The sequence below is a fragment of the Schistocerca americana genome, chromosome 6 (assembly GCF_021461395.2).
Source record: "Schistocerca americana isolate TAMUIC-IGC-003095 chromosome 6, iqSchAmer2.1, whole genome shotgun sequence".
Taxonomy (NCBI): Eukaryota; Metazoa; Arthropoda; class Insecta; order Orthoptera; family Acrididae; genus Schistocerca; species Schistocerca americana.
This window is the reverse complement of record NC_060124.1, coordinates 233083915-233102208: the sequence shown is the minus strand read 5'-3', so window position 1 is coordinate 233102208 and position 18294 is coordinate 233083915. Positions and strand designations below refer to the sequence as shown.

The 18294-nt window shown below is 36.6% G+C and overlaps 1 protein-coding gene across 3 annotated transcripts in view; it reads right to left on the bottom strand.

The window, feature by feature from the left end:
- Positions 1 to 567: 567 nt before the first annotated feature.
- The window catches only part of LOC124619772 (sodium-dependent neutral amino acid transporter B(0)AT1), a 39576-nt gene continuing 21849 nt past the window's right edge, over positions 568 to 18294 (bottom strand). The window contains exons 8-11 of one of the 3 annotated variants that reach the window (XR_006980126.1): positions 13226 to 13388; positions 12452 to 12652; positions 11501 to 11603; positions 1271 to 1404 (exon numbers count right to left, since the gene is read on the bottom strand). Coding sequence is in view for 2 of the 3 variants with exons in the window: in XM_047146355.1 (XP_047002311.1) it covers positions 1276 to 1404; positions 12452 to 12652; positions 13226 to 13388 (493 nt within the window). In the remaining variant the exon portion in view is untranslated. Of the gene's footprint in view, positions 1405 to 11500; positions 11604 to 12451; positions 12653 to 13225; positions 13389 to 18294 lie in introns of all 3 variants that reach the window. The other 2 variants (XM_047146356.1, XM_047146355.1) reach the window with 2 other exon arrangements.

Genomic DNA, 18294 nt, shown 5'->3' with positions numbered 1-18294 from the left:
TGCCACTAGTAAATTCCTCAGACTGCAGCACATACCATTGGACACTGCCAATGCAGTCTATACCCACCATGCCTACAGCAGTGTTTTTCAATTGTGACAGACTGAGTGCTCAACTTGCACCTTCAATAACTGTTACCATATTAGTGACAATCTTTCATCAGATCAGGACAATCTTTAAGCTGCCTTCACTCGGAAGCTCTTTCAGTTGCTCAACATTATCATACAATTTCTGTTTTGTAATTCTACTGTTCTCAGCTACTTGGGGATTTTTCTTTTCTTGTGAGTGCATCAACCACAATGGAATACTACAACAAGCAACAAGAACACTGAACGGTATGTCTACAGAATAAATTTTACTGCCATACAGCATTCTCAGAAATGTTCCTGCCTTCGTTATTTCATAAAGAAACCCCTCCATGCTCTACATGTTGCGTAACTACTTTGTCCCTCTGCCCTTACACACAAAGAATTCACTATAGGTTCATAATGAATAAGAAACAACTGCTTTATGGTATGTATAATTTTTATTATCTTAAAAAGCTTAAATAAATACTATTTACATGTACATATATACAATTATTAGTAGTTCTCATTATGTTACAAAATATAATCTAGAGTCCTTTTTTACACAGTTTGTGCCCTCAAGGTAAAAATAAGAATCACAAAAATTAAAAAAGGATGCTACAAGTGTCAGAAGGAATTATACAGTACTAAATCTTTAATAAAAATCTGTAAACAGCCATGAAAAAAGACATGATAAGTTAAAGGGAACTGTCAACAATATCTCAAGATAACATTCACTTATTAGCCATGTTCAACAATTTTGGCTTCATTTTGAATTTGAGACACTATGTCCTCTTTTTTGTGACATAATAAAATAGTACTTTTCATGAATTCTCACCGGGTTGTTGCAGCTGTTACCCATAATGAGTGATATTTGAACCAATGGGCTGTTTATCACACACTGATTCAATGAAGGCTGCTTATTAGGTTAAAAACTACAAAAATCATTATGAAACATATGAAAAATGTCAAAGGATCACTCAAAATAATAAAAACTTAGGTAAACACTATGTACAATATTTATAGACAATGGTAGTTTATGATCTACATAATGAGATTCATGGTGCCATTTATTGTTGCTCTGTTCATAATGTATGTGGCAGTATGTCGGCCATTGTATGCTTTAAAACTCATTTCTTTCATTTTGAGCTTGCATTTCACTGGCCCATTTCACAAAGTCCGTATTCACTAACACTAATTGAGCACAATTACTTAGTCCATTACTTCCATGGCAAATTCTCTCTTCTGTTGTTTCAAAGATCCCATATTTGGGGGCTCATCATCATCGTCATCATCAACAAAATCGGAACCATCTTGGGGTATATCATGATATTCATCAAACTGAAACACACATAGAATACAATTAGATTTTTATAACTTACGTTAATCTTATCTTACGAATTCAGTGAACTTCTACAACCATATTCTGTGATATCATCATCATCCCTTCAATATTTGTTTCACTTCAGAAGTGAATAATGACATGGAAAGGTTCACATTAACATTGTATGTCATGAAACAAAAAGATTAAGGACCTACAGAAATCTGTAAAGATTGTAAAGAAAATAACAGTGAGATCTGCTGTTAATGGATAGTTCTGTTATTCACTACTGTTTAGCACTAATTCCTCATATTCTCATATTTTGGATTTCATTTTACTTAAAATGTATTTCTACTGACAATTCTGGCAATATTCCAAAGTACACACAATTTTTTTGAGAAGCATCATACTACTCCTTGATGGTTGCAGTATTCCAGTTCAGCTTCTATTTTGTTGACTACAACTGTAAGAAAACAAACACAATAGGACTTAAATTTCAGAATATAATGACACACACACTTCATCTTCTATCAGTGATGATAAATAAACTGGCTGTAATTCATGAGAAGGAAGATAATGCAATGGATTTGGAAATATTGAGAAACAATAGGACAATCATAAAATTCTATGAGGCAGGAACTGCTGAGTTAAGTGAGCAGCTGACAGTAGTTCTGTAGATGGGGAGTGGAATACAAGAAAGAAGCAGTTACTTAAAAACGGAGTGGTTATTATGGGTAGAGCAAAGACACAGCAAAAGACGTAGGCATATAAAGAAAAATTTGGGGTGACAGACAGAAAAAAGAAATACTGTTCCAGCTCTGGTGTCTCCCTTCACTTGGAGCCATGGGTGTTACATAATGAATTCCCAGTTCCAAATCATAAAGAGACTGAAAGACTGACGTGTGTGAACCTTCAGAAAGTGGAACTTCCTATAAAATCAATATACAGTAAATGCATGATAAAGGATTGCAGCACACCTAGCTTCACCTAGCTTTTGGAACAAGAGGTTCCTATTTCTAGGAGGAAAGAGGAATTGATTGCAAGAAGTTTCTGGGATAGTGGTTATTTTTTTTGGGGGGGGGGGGGGGGGGTGGTGGAGGGGGGGGGGATGAGGAGGAGGCAGATATACCCAGATATAAATAATTACATCTGGTTTGCGGAAAAAGGAAGACTATGATGAAGGAAAAGATGGCAAAAAGGAGGTTAAAGTCAGATTAGTAAACACTGTGTCAGCTTCAGTTCAGAGATGACAGAAGGAATATAACGAGACAAAAAGAAGGATTGGAAGAGAGCTAAAAGTGAAAAATGGAAACAATAATGTAATTATGGAATTATTTTTTGAAAAAGGGAAGTGGTTGCACATATTGTAGGAATAAGCAATAAAAAGGGAAAGACAATGAGGTAACAATTGCTGAGCACACACAACAGCATGATTCAACATACATGAGTGACTGCTGCACTAAATGAACAATCTGAATTACTATTTATTCTCCAAAGCTACCCCATTCCCCCCTGCACTCTCTCTTCTTCCACCAATATTTAATTTTCACCTCAATTTTCCTAAAAAATATTTAATTTCTTATCCTTCCCAATTTCCATTTTCTTTTCCTCTACCAATCCATCTTTTCTGCTTGCTCTCAAGTCTTCTTCCTCCCCAAAGACGGAAACTATTTTTCTGAAAGCCATGAGTGTTATATCTATTTTTGTGTGTTTCTATGAGAGTTGTTCAATAAATTATACTTTTTCTCAGGACATATTTATTCTTAAGAGGTAGAAATTGGTGACAACATGAGTCACATTTCTTTTACACATACTGTTTTTCTACATAGCACCCATCACATTATATGGTCTTACACCAAAGTTTTGTAAGAACAAGTATTCCCTTTTGCTAAAAGCTCTTGTCATGTGTGCATAGCCATATTTTCACTGCATGAATTACTGTCTAATCATCTTCAAAGTGTGTCCCACATAGAGAATCCTTAAGTGGCACAAACAGACAGAAGTCCGAGGGTGTTAAGTCTGGGATATAGGATGGATAGACCAGTAGTGTGCAACCAAATATGGCAATGTGTTCCGTTCTGAGTTCTGTGTGTAGTCACATGCATTGTCATTTTGGAGCAAGATTTCTTTTGGATTCTTGACAGATGGATCACATTGGAAATGCATCTTGGGTCTGCTCAGAGTCTTCAAGTATACCTCTGAATTAATTATTGTCCCTTTTGGTAACCAGTCCACAAGAATGAGACAATCACTATCCAACAAAACTTTCATCATGACCTTGTCAGCAGAGGGAGCGGCCTTGAATTTCTTCTTTCTTTGTGACTGCAGGGAGTGATACTCCAGTGATAGCCTTTTTGTTTCCAGTTCAAAGCAATACACCCAGGTTCTGCCATTTGTAATGATCTAAAGGCTTCTTCATTGGCCTCAAACTACTCAAACAGTTCACATAAAATGTTTTTTCTTTGAATCTTACGGTCTGCTGTGAGTATTAATGGAACCCATATTGAATATCACCTGTCAAACACACTATCAATGCTCACAGGCAGTTACAGATCAACTGCATGAGTAATGGCATTCACACTCATCATTACAGGAGCAGTGGTTGCGGCAGTACATCCCAACTGTGGCCAACAATGAAGCTCAGTTTCTGCACTTCCTGATGTTTTAAATCTCTTTACCCTTTGCATAATAGAACTCATGAACATTAAGGATGTTCACTACGATTTCTTTTCTTGCAATCATGAAACCAGTTACAACACACTGCTTGTAACACGTGGCTTGCATAGACACCATTCTGATGTTTCACTATGGTTCTGCATCTGTTGGAATTGTTCAAAACTTTGTAAATGTGGAGAAGAAACACCTAATTTGAAGGACCTAGAATGATGTTTTACTATGTATACTAAAATGACTTGAACAAAAATTTTATGGGATTATTTATTCAACAACCCTTGTATCGTATTGCTGGTAATTATTGTTTAACATTTCTGGCAATTCGTAATTTTAACTTCTTGAACTGCATTTCCCATCCCATTTCAACCCTTTTTCTCCATTATCATGCCAAATAACCTTGATATTGTGAGAATAATTTGATAGAGCACTGAAAGACCTAAATCAAAACAAGTTCCTGGAACAGATGACATTCCCTCAGAAATACTAATATCTTTGGGAGAGCCAGCCATAGCAAAACTATTCCATCCAGTGTGCAAGATGTATTAGATAAGCAAAATATTGTCAGACTTCATGAAGAATGAAATAATTACAAATCCAACAAAAGCAGGTGTTGTGAATATTACTAAACTATCACCTTAATAAGTTATGGTTACAAAATACTAACACAAATTCTTTCCAGAAGTGTGGAAAAACTGGGAGAAGCCAACCTCAGGAAAGATGAGTTTGGATTCCAGAGAAATGTAGGAATACACGTGGCAATACTGACTCTACAACTTGTCTTAAGAAGATGGGCTAAGGAAATGAGAAACCTACATTTACAGCTTTTGTAAATTTGGAGAAAGCTTTTGACAATGTCAACTGGAACTTCCTGGCAGATTAAAACTGTGTGCCGGACCGAGACTCGAACTCGGGACCTTTGCCTTTCGTGGGCAAGTGCTCTACCGACTGAGCTACCCAAGTTTGGAAGGTAGGAGACGAGGTACTGGCAGAAGTAAAGCTGTGAGGACGGGGCGTGAGTCGTGCTTGGGTAGCTCAGTCGGCAGAGCACTTGCCCGCGAAAGGCAAAGGTCCCGAGTTCGAGTCTCGGTCTGGCACACAGTTTTAATCTGCCAGGAAGTTTCATATCAGCGCACACTCCGCTGTAGAGTGAAAATTTCATTCTAGAATGTCAACTGGAATACTCTCTTTGAAATCCTGAAGACCGCAGGAGTAAAAGGCTATTTACTACTTGTACAGAAACCAGGTGACAGTTATAGAAGCTGAGGGATATGAATGGGGAGCAGTGGTTAAGAAGGGAATGAGACAGAGTTGTAGATTATTCCTGAAGTTATTCAGTCTATACATTGAGCAAGCTGTAAAGGAACCCAAAGAAAAATTTGGAGAAGGAATTAAAATCAGGGAGAAGACATAAAAGCTTGGAGGTTTGTTGATGACATTACAATTTTCTGAGACATCGAAGTGCTGGGAGGAGCAGTTGAATTGAATTGATAGTGTCTGGAAAGGAGGATATAACATGAACATTAACAAAAACAAAACAAGGGTGATGGAATGTACTCAAATTACATCAGGTGATACTATGGGGGTTAGATTGGGAAACAAGATACTAAAAGTAATAGATGAGTTTTGCTATTTGCACAGTAAAATAACTGGTGATGGCCAAAGTAGAGAGGCTGTAAAATGTGGATTCGTAATGGAAAGAAAAGCAATTCTGAAGAAGAGAAATTTTTTAACACTGAATGCAGATTTAACTGTTAGGAAGTTTCTTCTGAAGGTATTTGTCTGGAGTGTAGCCTTCTATGGTATTGATACACAGACAATAAACATTTCAGACCAGAGGACAATAGAAGCTTTTGAAATGTGGTGCCACAGAAGAATGCTGATGATTGGATGGGTAGATCACATAACTAATGAGAAGGTACTGAATAGAATTGCGTTGAAAAGCTTCTTTACTAACATAGGCAGCAATAAATTGCATATAAGTACATTATTCTGCTTACATATAGAATACAATCTAAGGAAATAGCACAACCAATCTGTAGTGAGCAAACATACATCTGACTCAAAGTGGCGAAGTGATTGACAGTTGTGTACAGGAGGGGATGATGTCAATTCCAATTACATGTGTGCACAATGTGATCACATTCAGCGTGCATACTGAGTTAGCTTTCCAGGATCTTAATGGCTTGATCATTTTCCTGCTCATTTCTGCTGTTAGCTTCAGGCATTCTGTCACGTAAAATAAGAAACTCACACATAGCAACAAAGCACAAGACCAAAACAAATCGCAACAGTTAAGTTACTCGCCATAATTGTCATCCACAGCTATTGCAGCAGAGTGAGATGATAATGGTGGACAGAACAAAAGGTGTGATCAAGCTCATTTTCTGGTTTGTTATTGCTATGATAGAGCTCCACTAAAAACTAGCTGTCAATCGCCTGTTGGTACTGAACTGCTGAAAGTCACATCTTCCTTTAAACACACTAGAGTTACTCATGAACAGATGGCAACCAGAAACAGCGACTGATCTGCTAAATCACCAGTGGTAGAATAAAACAAACTTTGTTAGTCTAATGTTGTCTTTCATTCTGTCAATCTTGGATGCTTTTCATATTTGGTAGTTATAAACTGGATCTAACTTAACACATGGACTGCTGTGTGGCTTCTGGGAGCCACAACAGAACTGCAAGCCTGATACTGTATGGCCACGGCCAACCACAGCAGAGCCTCACACCTAAGGTCATGTACGTGGCCTGGCCTGGTGGTGAAACATCTGTCACTAAGCATACAGCAGCTAATGTGTAAAGCCACTAATTTGCAAATGAAGTGTTTACCTTTTGTTAAAAAAGAAATCTATGCATTTGCTATTTTTAATTGAAAAATAGTGGCATTTGCTAAAATTAGGTAGCATTTATTTCATTCGATAACTTTTGTACAAATTCCAGCTCCTGTATGTGGGTGCTCTGCCTTTATTTACTCTGTGCTTCACTGTGAAAATCTTTGATGACAAGTTTCTTTTTTTATCCTTTCATGTAATAGTTACGTCTTGTTAAATGAATGTTTTAAGTGGGTCAATAAATTATTAACTTACATGAAGAATGATTTGTAGGAATAGCCAAACATATATACACAAAATTTTCTCCAATTTGTCTCCAAAACATATTAAATAGATAATATAATACACTAATTTTTATATTAGTTTGTAGAAGGACAAAAAATAAAGATTTTTTAAAAGAAGTTATGATTTACATTAGCACATTAATTATTGGAAGGAAATAATATATAAAATTAACTTTAAAAAATAAATAAATGGTGGGTACATACATAGAACACTAATTTTTTATGATGACTGTTACCAACATTTTGTAGCTTAGTGAGTAAAAATGCTATGGAATGCAGTGGCACTCTTTGCAGGTTGTTTCAGAAGCACCTCAGATGCATGTTTGGTATGCAGACAGACTTCATAACAACAAATAATAACATTCAGACAAGGCCAGTCATGCACTTAATAGCATAAGTACTGATGTAACTAAAGGTAATATTAAAACAATTAAAATCATGAGCAACATTACAAGCAATGATAGTTGAAGGTCTCCATCTATCTGGATAGTGAAAAGCTGACAGTGAGCAGAAAACTGAAAACAGGTAAATAATTCTGCCTTAAAACTTGGTGCAATCAAATGCTCAATAACTGAGTTCCTTTCTGTTGGAAGAGGTTAAACACAACATACACAAGGTAAGCTAAATATTCCTTACAAACCAAATTCTTACAGTACACCAACTTATCTCCACTGTTTTACTGTGGACATAACATTGCTTGAAACATTACAAAGTTTTGTCTCAGTGCAACAAATGCAAATAAAGTACGAACAACACAAAGAGCAAAGTTAGTGCAGCCAGGTGATGTATTTGACAACTGCTATTTCTACAGGTGCACGACCCATCATCTTCAAGACACAAATGCAGCTTTCAAAATGATGGCATGTACATCTGTCAAAGTGTTAGTGGTTGTCACAGACATCATCTGGCTGGAATCCTATAAGTTGTTTGAAAATTCTATATGCTTGGAGAAACTCAAGTTTCACAGAGTAAAGGAAACATTCACTTTACAGTTGAACTGTGAAGTGGTAGATAGTCACACATAAAAACATTGTCACAGCACTACAAGTTGAGCTGCAGCCCTGGGGCAATGTAGGCCCCGTGTGTGTGTGTGTGTGTGTGTGTGTGTGTGTGTGTGAGAGAGAGAGAGAGAGAGAGAGAGAGAGAGAGAGAGAGAGAAAATATTGTGAATGGTTACCTTTTCTCCTTGCATTTTTCCCCCCACTCAACACAAGACTTTCCATTATATCAATGATGAGCTGCACTTACTAGCACACAAGAATACAAAGTTTCAGGAGAAAATCTGCCCTATACAGTACAAATTACCCTGTTTTGTTTGCATAATATAAACATGAGTGTGAATATCGCATTAATGTTAAATTCAGAACCTCTGTATGTAACTCTGAATTTGGAAAGATGGGGTAATTGGAATTTACTATCTTGGATTGCTCTGAATAAAGAGCAAGAAATATCTCAACACAAATAGAGTTCATGCCATTATTATTAATAACTTAGCACTTAAAATTGAAAATTTGAGATTTAGTGCACACAGTTTCTGTACAAAATTTGATAATTTGAGGTTAACAATTAATTACACACTGTTTTTAAGTATTCATTCCATGCAAGTTACTGTTTAGAAGTTTTCTTTCTAAAAGTAATCAATCTTGCCTATAGAGTGCATTAAATTTCCTGTGATCAAAAATGCAAACACATGCACTTTCAGCTATTTGGATGTAAGTTAATGAAGCAGTAGATGAGATACACTGAAAAATGGAGAAATATTATATAAAACATTTCTGCAAAATGGAGAAACTGATACAATTGGTATTGCTTTGACTCTCAATGCCGCAGACAAGTGCCATGGAATTATGTATATATCATAAATATTGTTTCTACTGCTATGTCTTTAAACAAATATTTTTAATATTTTTTGGATGAACAGTAAGCTTACAAGTAACTGATGATTTAAGTATGGCTTACAAATGTGTGGTATGTGGTTTCATTTTTGTTTGTAAATAATTTTGAAGTCATTTACTTCTACATTATCATTTTGTGTCTTTAGTACCCAACAGTGATTCAGACTCCCTGCTGAGCCTCAGTATGGATAGACTTGTGCTTCATACTACAATCACAGCTTGCTCCTGCAGACAGCACTGTTGGCACATCATGTGGGCAGTAAATAGTGCAGCCCTGCACTGGTCCAGCAGTTTTCAGTTTTCACAATCTATGAACCATTCAGTACACACCATTGATGGAAGAGTGACTGGCCCTGCCTGAGTATATGTTTTTTGATTCACATCACTCCCTGTACTATTTGCACAAGCTGAAGATGACTTTTGCTATGCTCTGGGCTTCACTTCTGGTTAGCTGTTCACTTTGCTACACAGAGTAGCACTATTACTTCCTTGAATGAATTTTACATACCTAATGTATTCTTCACATTCTAATTGAATGGTGGTGGCTTTTTCAACTTTGTGAAACTGTACTGTGAGTTTTTACTGCTTTCTTTCCCATTTAAACTGAGTCGGTTTCCTCAGATGAAGTAAATGTGAACAGTTCTTTGATGCTGTCCTGCATATCTCATAACTGTTTTGCCCCCCCCCCCCCCCCCCCCCCGCCTGACAAAAGATAAAATTTTTCAGTACATGAGGGAACTGAAATTTATGATACCAGTCTGCATATATTTAGAAAGTTTTATCTGATAAGTCATATTCTTCTACAAATCTTGAAGTACACTTGAAATTTATGATAATATCCTACATTTTCAATAAATTTTAATATCATTTTCATATGCTGAACTGCCTGAGTATATGTTTTTTTATTCATATCACTCCCTGTACTATTTGCACATGCTGAAGATGACTTTTGCTATGCTCTGGACTTCACTTCTGTTAGATTTATGACAGTATGCTACAATTTTTATGTATGTTTGTGCATTAAGTTCCTGACCAAAAACCCTATTTCCCACAAGCACTTCATTAGTTACATGTACTTTAATTTGATTTTTGTTTACTGTTGTATATAATTTTACATATGCTCTCAGACATTTTCTCGAGTACTAACAGAAAGTAGTATGAATTGGGGTGGGGGAGGGGGGTAGTTTTGCCCCTCAAATAAATTGTCACTGCTTGAGAAGTAATACAGATAGGATCAGATCCATATCCCTCGTGACAGGCACTCATATAGTAAATAGGGCCTATTTTCTGCACTGCTTACTGAGCATCTATGAGGCTGTAAGGGAAACACAGAGCTAATGAATGCGTAAGTGTTTTGGGTACCCAAACAAAACCATTTTCACACATTGGCAAGCTCAATAATCCATAACAAAAATTAACACAATGTTCAAGTTAAATAAAAATAACACTAGTCCATAGTTTTCTGTGATTATTGAGGACTAGATGTTCAAGAGCTCAAGAAAATGGGCACAGAAAGTAACTTTTCCAAATGCTATTCTTTATGAAATATCATAATATTAGAAAATTTAATTCATGTGCAAATTCTGAGTGTAATATCATAGCGTTTTATGTAATGGCTATCACACTGTCTTAGTATGAGTCAAAGCATCATCAGAATCTTCATTTTATTCAAATGCAAAGATAAAAGGGAAGTTCTTGGGCAGAGGTCTCAAAAATGTCATGCAAATTTTGAGGTAACTGGAAATAGAAGCAAAACAAGAATGAAAATCCTTTGTTCTATACAAATGTTTCAGTTCCTTTCTGGTGAAATGGCAGTTGTTGCTAGTCTTGTCTGATAACACTAACTGAATGTAAAAAGAGTGAGCAGAACCAATGAGATTCAGCACCAAGAAAATTCAATTTAATGCTGTTGAACTACAAATTTTGACTAGTTGATGGAGATTATTTTACTATTTGGATATCATAAACTGCTCAGCTGATATGTGCTTTATTGTCTGTAAAGTCATTCCAATGTAAACTGAATCATTAGATTTAAAATTTGTGCTGGAGCAGCAAGCAAGACAGATGCTGTACTCTTAGAATCAAAACCTTTCTATGTAGTAATTTGCTCAGGATGGTGAGGTTATGGCAGACACTGAAGCCCTACAATGCTTTAGTCAGCAACAGGAGAGTTAGGCCCTGAGCATCGTGATAAATATATGTATTGTATTTTTTAGGTGGAAGACAGTGTAAAAGTTAAAAGTGGGATAAGCTTTGTGATGCAAGCTTGCATTGGTTCCACTTCCCAACACCAAGAACCGTGCCACTATAGGTACATATTCATACGGGTTTACAACCAGCAGAGCTATACTAATTTCTGGAAGGCAGGGTATATCATTCCGATGATTCTTTTTTTTTCCAGGCACTTGCAAGTTTTCGAGCATAACTCACGTGTTAAATTTCTGTTTACATTATTATTGCTATGCGTGATGAATTAGAAGGTGAGTCACATAACATCTGAGTAAGGAAGCCTTGGTGGTTCCATAGTCTCAACCTATAACTAAGATACACATACAGACAGAAAAGCCAGAAGAACCAGCACACAAAATTAATTCTGTAAAACATTGCTGTTAATTGGATTATTTTAAATACAATTAAGTAAATATTGTAAGAAAGCTATTGTTACAGCAATAACAGAAACATAGTCTTTATTATCATTTGCAAGAAACACATTTTTAAATGTTACCACAAATGTTAGAAATGGAAGCTTATAGTCTTTGAGAAATGGGCAATGCATTCCAAGTGCTTTGGAAACAAATGTCTGTCCATAGTAACATTAACTGGCAGACACTGAATCTTGAGCTTATAAAATCAGGAGCTCTGTCGGTGGGACATTAATGTAATTTGTATACAGAATTAGAAAGAATACTTTATGCCCCTCTTCAACTGCTGAGGAAGGGTTTCTGCTTCTGAGGTCTCTGTTCTGTAGTTTTATCAACTTTAACAGCGGCTCAGGTCTCAAAGCTTTTGGTAAGTGCAGCCCATTTATCTATGTGATGAAACAGGGAGTGATCCCTTATACTTTATTTACTTACTGTTAGATGGGCAGATGTTAATAAAACTTCTTATTAGACATGCCACAAACAAATAATATAAGTTCATGTTGATCACTGTTAAGCTATGTAAATCAAATCCGATTCAAGAAATCATAAGGCCTTAATTAAGAAATACAAATTAGTAGACTTTCCAAAAACATTTTAATTGCATTACAAGTTGCAAAAGGAATTATTAAATGGCTAAAAATGCTCAGCCATCTGACCAGTTATTGCATTTTGTTCCCTTTATAACATATGAAGCTCTGTATGTACAAGAGGTATAAAAATAGATATGTGCACAACTCACATCAACATCTCCCATCATTTCTTTCGTAGAAACTGTTGTCTCAATTCTTCTGATAGAACCTTGGTGAATGTTTACATCTAGCTTCAAGCACTGACATCTCCTCAGAATAAATACAATTGGCATTGGAAGAATTCCAGCAACAACCATACATATAGCTATTCCCATTACCCAATCAGGGTAATCTGTCGCAACAGTTTTTCCCTAGCAAAAAAAGACATAACACAGTTTCAGTATCAGTTTATAATTTAAATTCCTTCATGCATACAAGAATTGTTTTCCAAAAATCCCATCATGAAAGATAGCTGACAAGATTGTGGAAAAAGTCAAGTTACACATTAACAGGTATAAGTAGGCATTGCAGCCTATATCTGTAAATCATACTAATAATCAACTATATAAGTTATGACTAGTAAAGGAGGAAAGCAGCTACTTAAAAAAAGGCCACTTCAGAGAAGGGTACCAGCCATCTATAAGCTCAAAAGTTAAAGCCTGTTTAATGGGAACATTAATAATGTACTTACTAATTTCTCCTGAATAGCTTCTACAAAAATATGTGTTTATTAGGGCAACAACAAAAAAATCATAAAAATGTAGAGATACATCACACAGAACAAATAATAAGTGCATACAGTATTTTTGATTACAAGTCAATAATGCAATTTGTTAAAAACACACATTATCTGGAACCCAACTTTCCACAAATCAAATTAGTCTGGAAACTTGAGAAGCTGTATAAATGAGCTTTGGTGATGTCAATACCAAGGTGTTACTCACCAGTTCTGCATTCCATGCATGGTATTTTGGTTTATTAATTATCATGAAAATCACTGATGTCACAAGAATTACTGTCATCAGTAGTGGACCAAGTAGTCTCCACGTTATCTGCCAGTAAATTCCTGGTCTGTATCCTGTCATGTCCTCAATATCCTTAGTGAACCTGCAATTGTCAAATTTTATTAATTTATGTTTCATTTAGTAGCTGAAAATATGCCCAGAAATCATTACATCTTATTCCTATTATTGATGCCTGAAAATAATTAATATAAACTGTTGAAATACAAAATCACTGACTGTTAGACTGAAAAGACAAGAAGTCAAAAATGCAATTGCTTTCAAATCCAGACAGATTACATTTTATAAGCAACAACTGTAAGTAAATTTTTGTAAAAAATCCAAATGAGTTCCTACATGTTACAGGAACATATGCATAAAATAAATATAACTAAAATAAATATAAATCAATATAAACTAACTAAAATAAATATAACTAAAAGAAATCTAATTTGGTGATTTTGAGATTTTATGGGAAACATTATTTATTTGACTGTATTGGAGAACAGAGACTGAATTGGTTCTGCATATGAAACAGTAATATAACAGATCAATAAAATATACCTCATCCACACAACACAAAATTGGATGACCTACACACTTACAGAAATTATAAATAGCACTAGTGAGGGTTATATAAATCAATGTGAAACAGATTAATGATGACTAATAACATACCATTTTGTACATATTATAATCCATTATAAAGTTTCTGTTGGGATGTGATATATTAATTGGTGAAGGTAACATCACGAATAAATTTTATTGTTTCAGGTGTCAAAAAACGTATTAGATATTCATGTAGCATGTGGTTTGCTAGGTTTATTGGAACAGCAGCATGTACAATATTCTGAAGCTGGTCACTGTTGTTCTTTTGAAAATTTGTTGCAAAGAAATTGTGGATTTTTTCTTTTGACTCACTTTTTATTATATTTGCTAATCTTTAACAGCGTTGATTCCAAAGGGCCCACCGAGCAAGGTGGCACAGTGGTTAGCACACTGGACTCTCATTCGGGAGGACGACGGTTCAGTCCCACGTCCGGCCATCCTGATTTAGGTTTTCTTTGATTTCCCTAAATCACTCCCGGCAAATGCTGTGATGGTTCCTTTCAAAGGGCATGGCTGACTTCCTTCCCCATCCTTACCTAATCCAATGAGACTGATGACGTCGCTGTCTGGTCTCCTCCCCAAAACAACCCAACACCTCCAAAAGGCCGAAAGTAACAAACTGAAATCCACTATCACAGCTCATTCATACTTTGAGCCAAGTGGGCACTTGGCCAAAAAATGTTTGTTCACCTACAGAGTCATATCCTTTTCATTGTAGTTTGGCTGCACATACACCTGCATTTACATTAAGTCTAGTTACAGATACAGTTTCTTTGTCATCATTTGAATCCAAGACTCTCATTTTAATGATAACTCTGCTGTAGTGCCTTTCAACATTCCCTTTTAACACCAAGATTTCAAAAATTTATAGGACCACAACCAAACATTGACAGAAAAAGCTTTTTCTGCCATTTGACACCATACAAGTATGTATACAAAATATTAGAAAGGATATTATTAATGAATTAAGTAGCAAATAATTCTTGGTCAAGTGATGCACAGTAAGACAGGACAAAACTACCATTTGTCAGATTGAAGTTGTGTAACATATTGGAATGCGAATCCTGTTCTATCCAGATGACGCACCCTCACAGCTTAACTTCAGCTAGTAACTCTCTCCTACTTTCCTTCTTGGCAGCCACTCCTGATGGATATTGCAGAGAGATGGCTAGCCACATCTAGGCCATTGTTTCCAAACTGAATCTCTCACTCTGTAGCAAAGTGCACTCAGTTTTCTAACTGTGTGGGTGATTTAATCTGTGTATCAAACTGGGACCTTTAGCTAAGCCTTTTCTCTTTCCAAAATGCTAGTCTACCAATTTGTTAACCCCATTGGAGATGCAAATAGAAGACATGTATGTATCATTATATGCAAAGTCACCCACATCCAGCATCACTGCTTGCAGCAAGAGCACCACAGATATCACTGGCTAGTCGCATGAATTTCCATATTGGGCAAATAAAAGGGCACCCAGCAGTGGTTTCTTCCTAAATGATTCTATCTGACTTGCCTCGACCCGTAGACTTGGACTGTTGCAACAGTTTACTGTGGGCATAGCACTACAAATTATGGATTTGTGGTTTCCACCACTGCTATGTTTAATGGAACTTTGATTACTAAACACTTAATTATAGCTAAGTAGTGCCTGAACTTATTCATCTTGAACGGGAACTATCTTATATTAATTTCTATTGTGGCTTGTATTGATACACTGCTGAGAACTATTACTGGTTAGTTTCTGGACTAACAGATGATTTTAATCTGTTGTTACAGAAGTCGACTGTGTTCAGTAAATATTGTTGGCTCTAAGTGAGGGTTATAATATGCAAGATCCATAGGGGAGCTTCAACAGAGCAGGTGAAAGGTACTGCGCAAAAGAGGAGCTGTGAGAGCAGATCATGCTTGAATTATGCCCAGACAGCCTTAAAAGTAATGGGTATGTTCCAGGTCAAAGTCCTGGACCTACACTGCCATAAAGTTTCAAAATTGTGCACACTCAAGAATGAAGCTTTCTCTCTGCGGTTACAGACAAAATTAGTTTTTGTGTAAATTTATTTTGATTTATTACTATGTAGTCTCATTTTATAAATATCCTGATGAGTAATATTTGAATTTCAATGCATAGTGACTTGAGTAAGTTCATTTCTTTGAAACTTTATTGTGTATGAAGGATTCTGGTAGTAAAAATTCACTTTAGGGTGACAATTTTGCAAATATCTTTATCTGGCACCTGGTGCAAATTTGAAGCTATTCTTAATTTTGTCTCAATATGGTTGTATTTAGAACTTTTTTGTAGAACCTTTAGTAACTGAAGAATTAATGTACTTGGAACTGATCGGTTCTACCAAGAAAACCTTTATCCTCCTCATGTATGGATATTTTCCCCAGTAGTCAAAATCTTATTTTGCAAAATTTTCACCCATAAAATAAGGAAAGAGAACAGATACTTATGCAGACATAAACAAAATTATGTACTCTGTGAATCACCAGTTACTACACTGATAGTAATTCCTGGATGGAAATGGTAAATAAAAGATGAGGGAACACATCTATGGCCAATTGATATATTGTGCACAGACAGACAACAAACTTTCAAGAAACCTCTCTTCTTCTAGTGCAAGAATACATTCTAATGTACACACAATAACATGGGCTCTCAAATGCACCCATCAGTGTCTGTGGCAACACTGATAGTTTGAGTGGTTGCTCAAGTTGACAGAAGTGGGAAGAGGGGAAATGTATGTGGAAACTGCATTATTCATTACACTTTTCGTTTCACTCCCACTTTAGTACATTTCTCACTCTGTCCCTTCAAACACTTCTGTACTGAAGATAGCACAGTTTCTACCATGTACAGCTATTCTAAAACTAAGATCTGTGTGAAGTCACCTTCCCTTCCCACCAACTCCAAGATGCACCTCTTTCCTCTCTGAAGAAGGATGATGATGATGATGATGTTGTTTGGTTTGTGGGGCACAACTGCGCAGTCATCAGTGCCCATATAAACACCCAATTTTTACAGAGTCCAATTTTTTACACAATCCAATCGAGCCACTGTCACGAGTGATGATGATAATGAAATGATGAGGACGACACAAACACCCAGTCCCCAGGCAGAGAAAAATCCCCAACCCAGCCAGGAATCGAACCCAGGACCCCACGAACCAGAGGCAGCAACACTAGCCACTAGACCATGAGCTGTGGACTCTCTGAAGAAGGAACATAAAATCTAGAATTAGTGTTTCTGACAGGAACATGAAGAATTTCACTATCAGAAGGTAAGTTCTAGCCAGCCATGTTGTCTCCTTGTAACTTAAGCTTTCTCAATGTAATTTTCCCATTGATATACATTGAAGCACCAAAAAAATGGTATAGGTATGCATATTGAAATACAGAGATGTAAACAGGCAGAATATGGCACTGTGGTTGCCAATGCCTATATAAGACAACAAGTGTCTGGCACAGTTGTTAGACTGGTCACTGCTGCTACAATGGCGGGTTATCAAGATTTAAGTGAGTTTGAACATGGTGTTATAGTCAGCGCACAAGCGATTGGACAGAGCATCTCTGAGGTAGCGATGAAGTGGGGATTTTCCCGTATGACCATTTGAAAAGTGTACCATGAGTATCAGGAATCTGGTAAAACAACAAATCTCTGACATTGCTGCGGCCAGAAAAAGATTCTGCAAGAACGGGACCAACGACAACTGAAGAGAATTGTTCAATGTTACAGAAGAGCAACCCTTCCACAAATTGCTGCCGATTCCAATACTGGGCCATCAACAAGTGTCAGCATGTGAACAATTCAACAAAACATCATTGATATGGGCTATTGGAGCCAAAGGCCCACTTGTGTAGCCTTGATGCCTGGATGACTCAAAGCTTTATGCTTTGTCTGGGCCCATCAACACTGACATTAGACTACTGATGAATGGAAACATATTGCCTGGTATGACGAGTCTCATTTCAAATTGTAGCAGGCAGATAGACATGTACAGGTATGGCAACAACCTCATGAATCCATGGACCCAGTGTGTCAGCAAGGGTCTGTTCAAGCTGATGGAGGCTCTGTAATGGTGTGAGGTGTGTGTAGTTGTAGTGATACGGGATCCCTGATACATATAGATATGACTTTGACATGTGACACGTACGTAAGCATCCTGTCTGATCCCCTGCATCCATTCATGTCCATTGTGCATTCCGATGGACTTGGGAAATTCCAGCAGGACAATGCGACACCCCACATGTCCAGAATTGCTACAAAGTGTCTCCAGGAACACATTTCTGAGTTTAAACACTTCCTCTGGCTACCAAACTCCCCAGGCATGGACATTATTGAGCATATGTAGGATGCCTTGCAATGTGCTGTTCAGAAGAGATCTCCACCCCCTCGTAGTTTTAT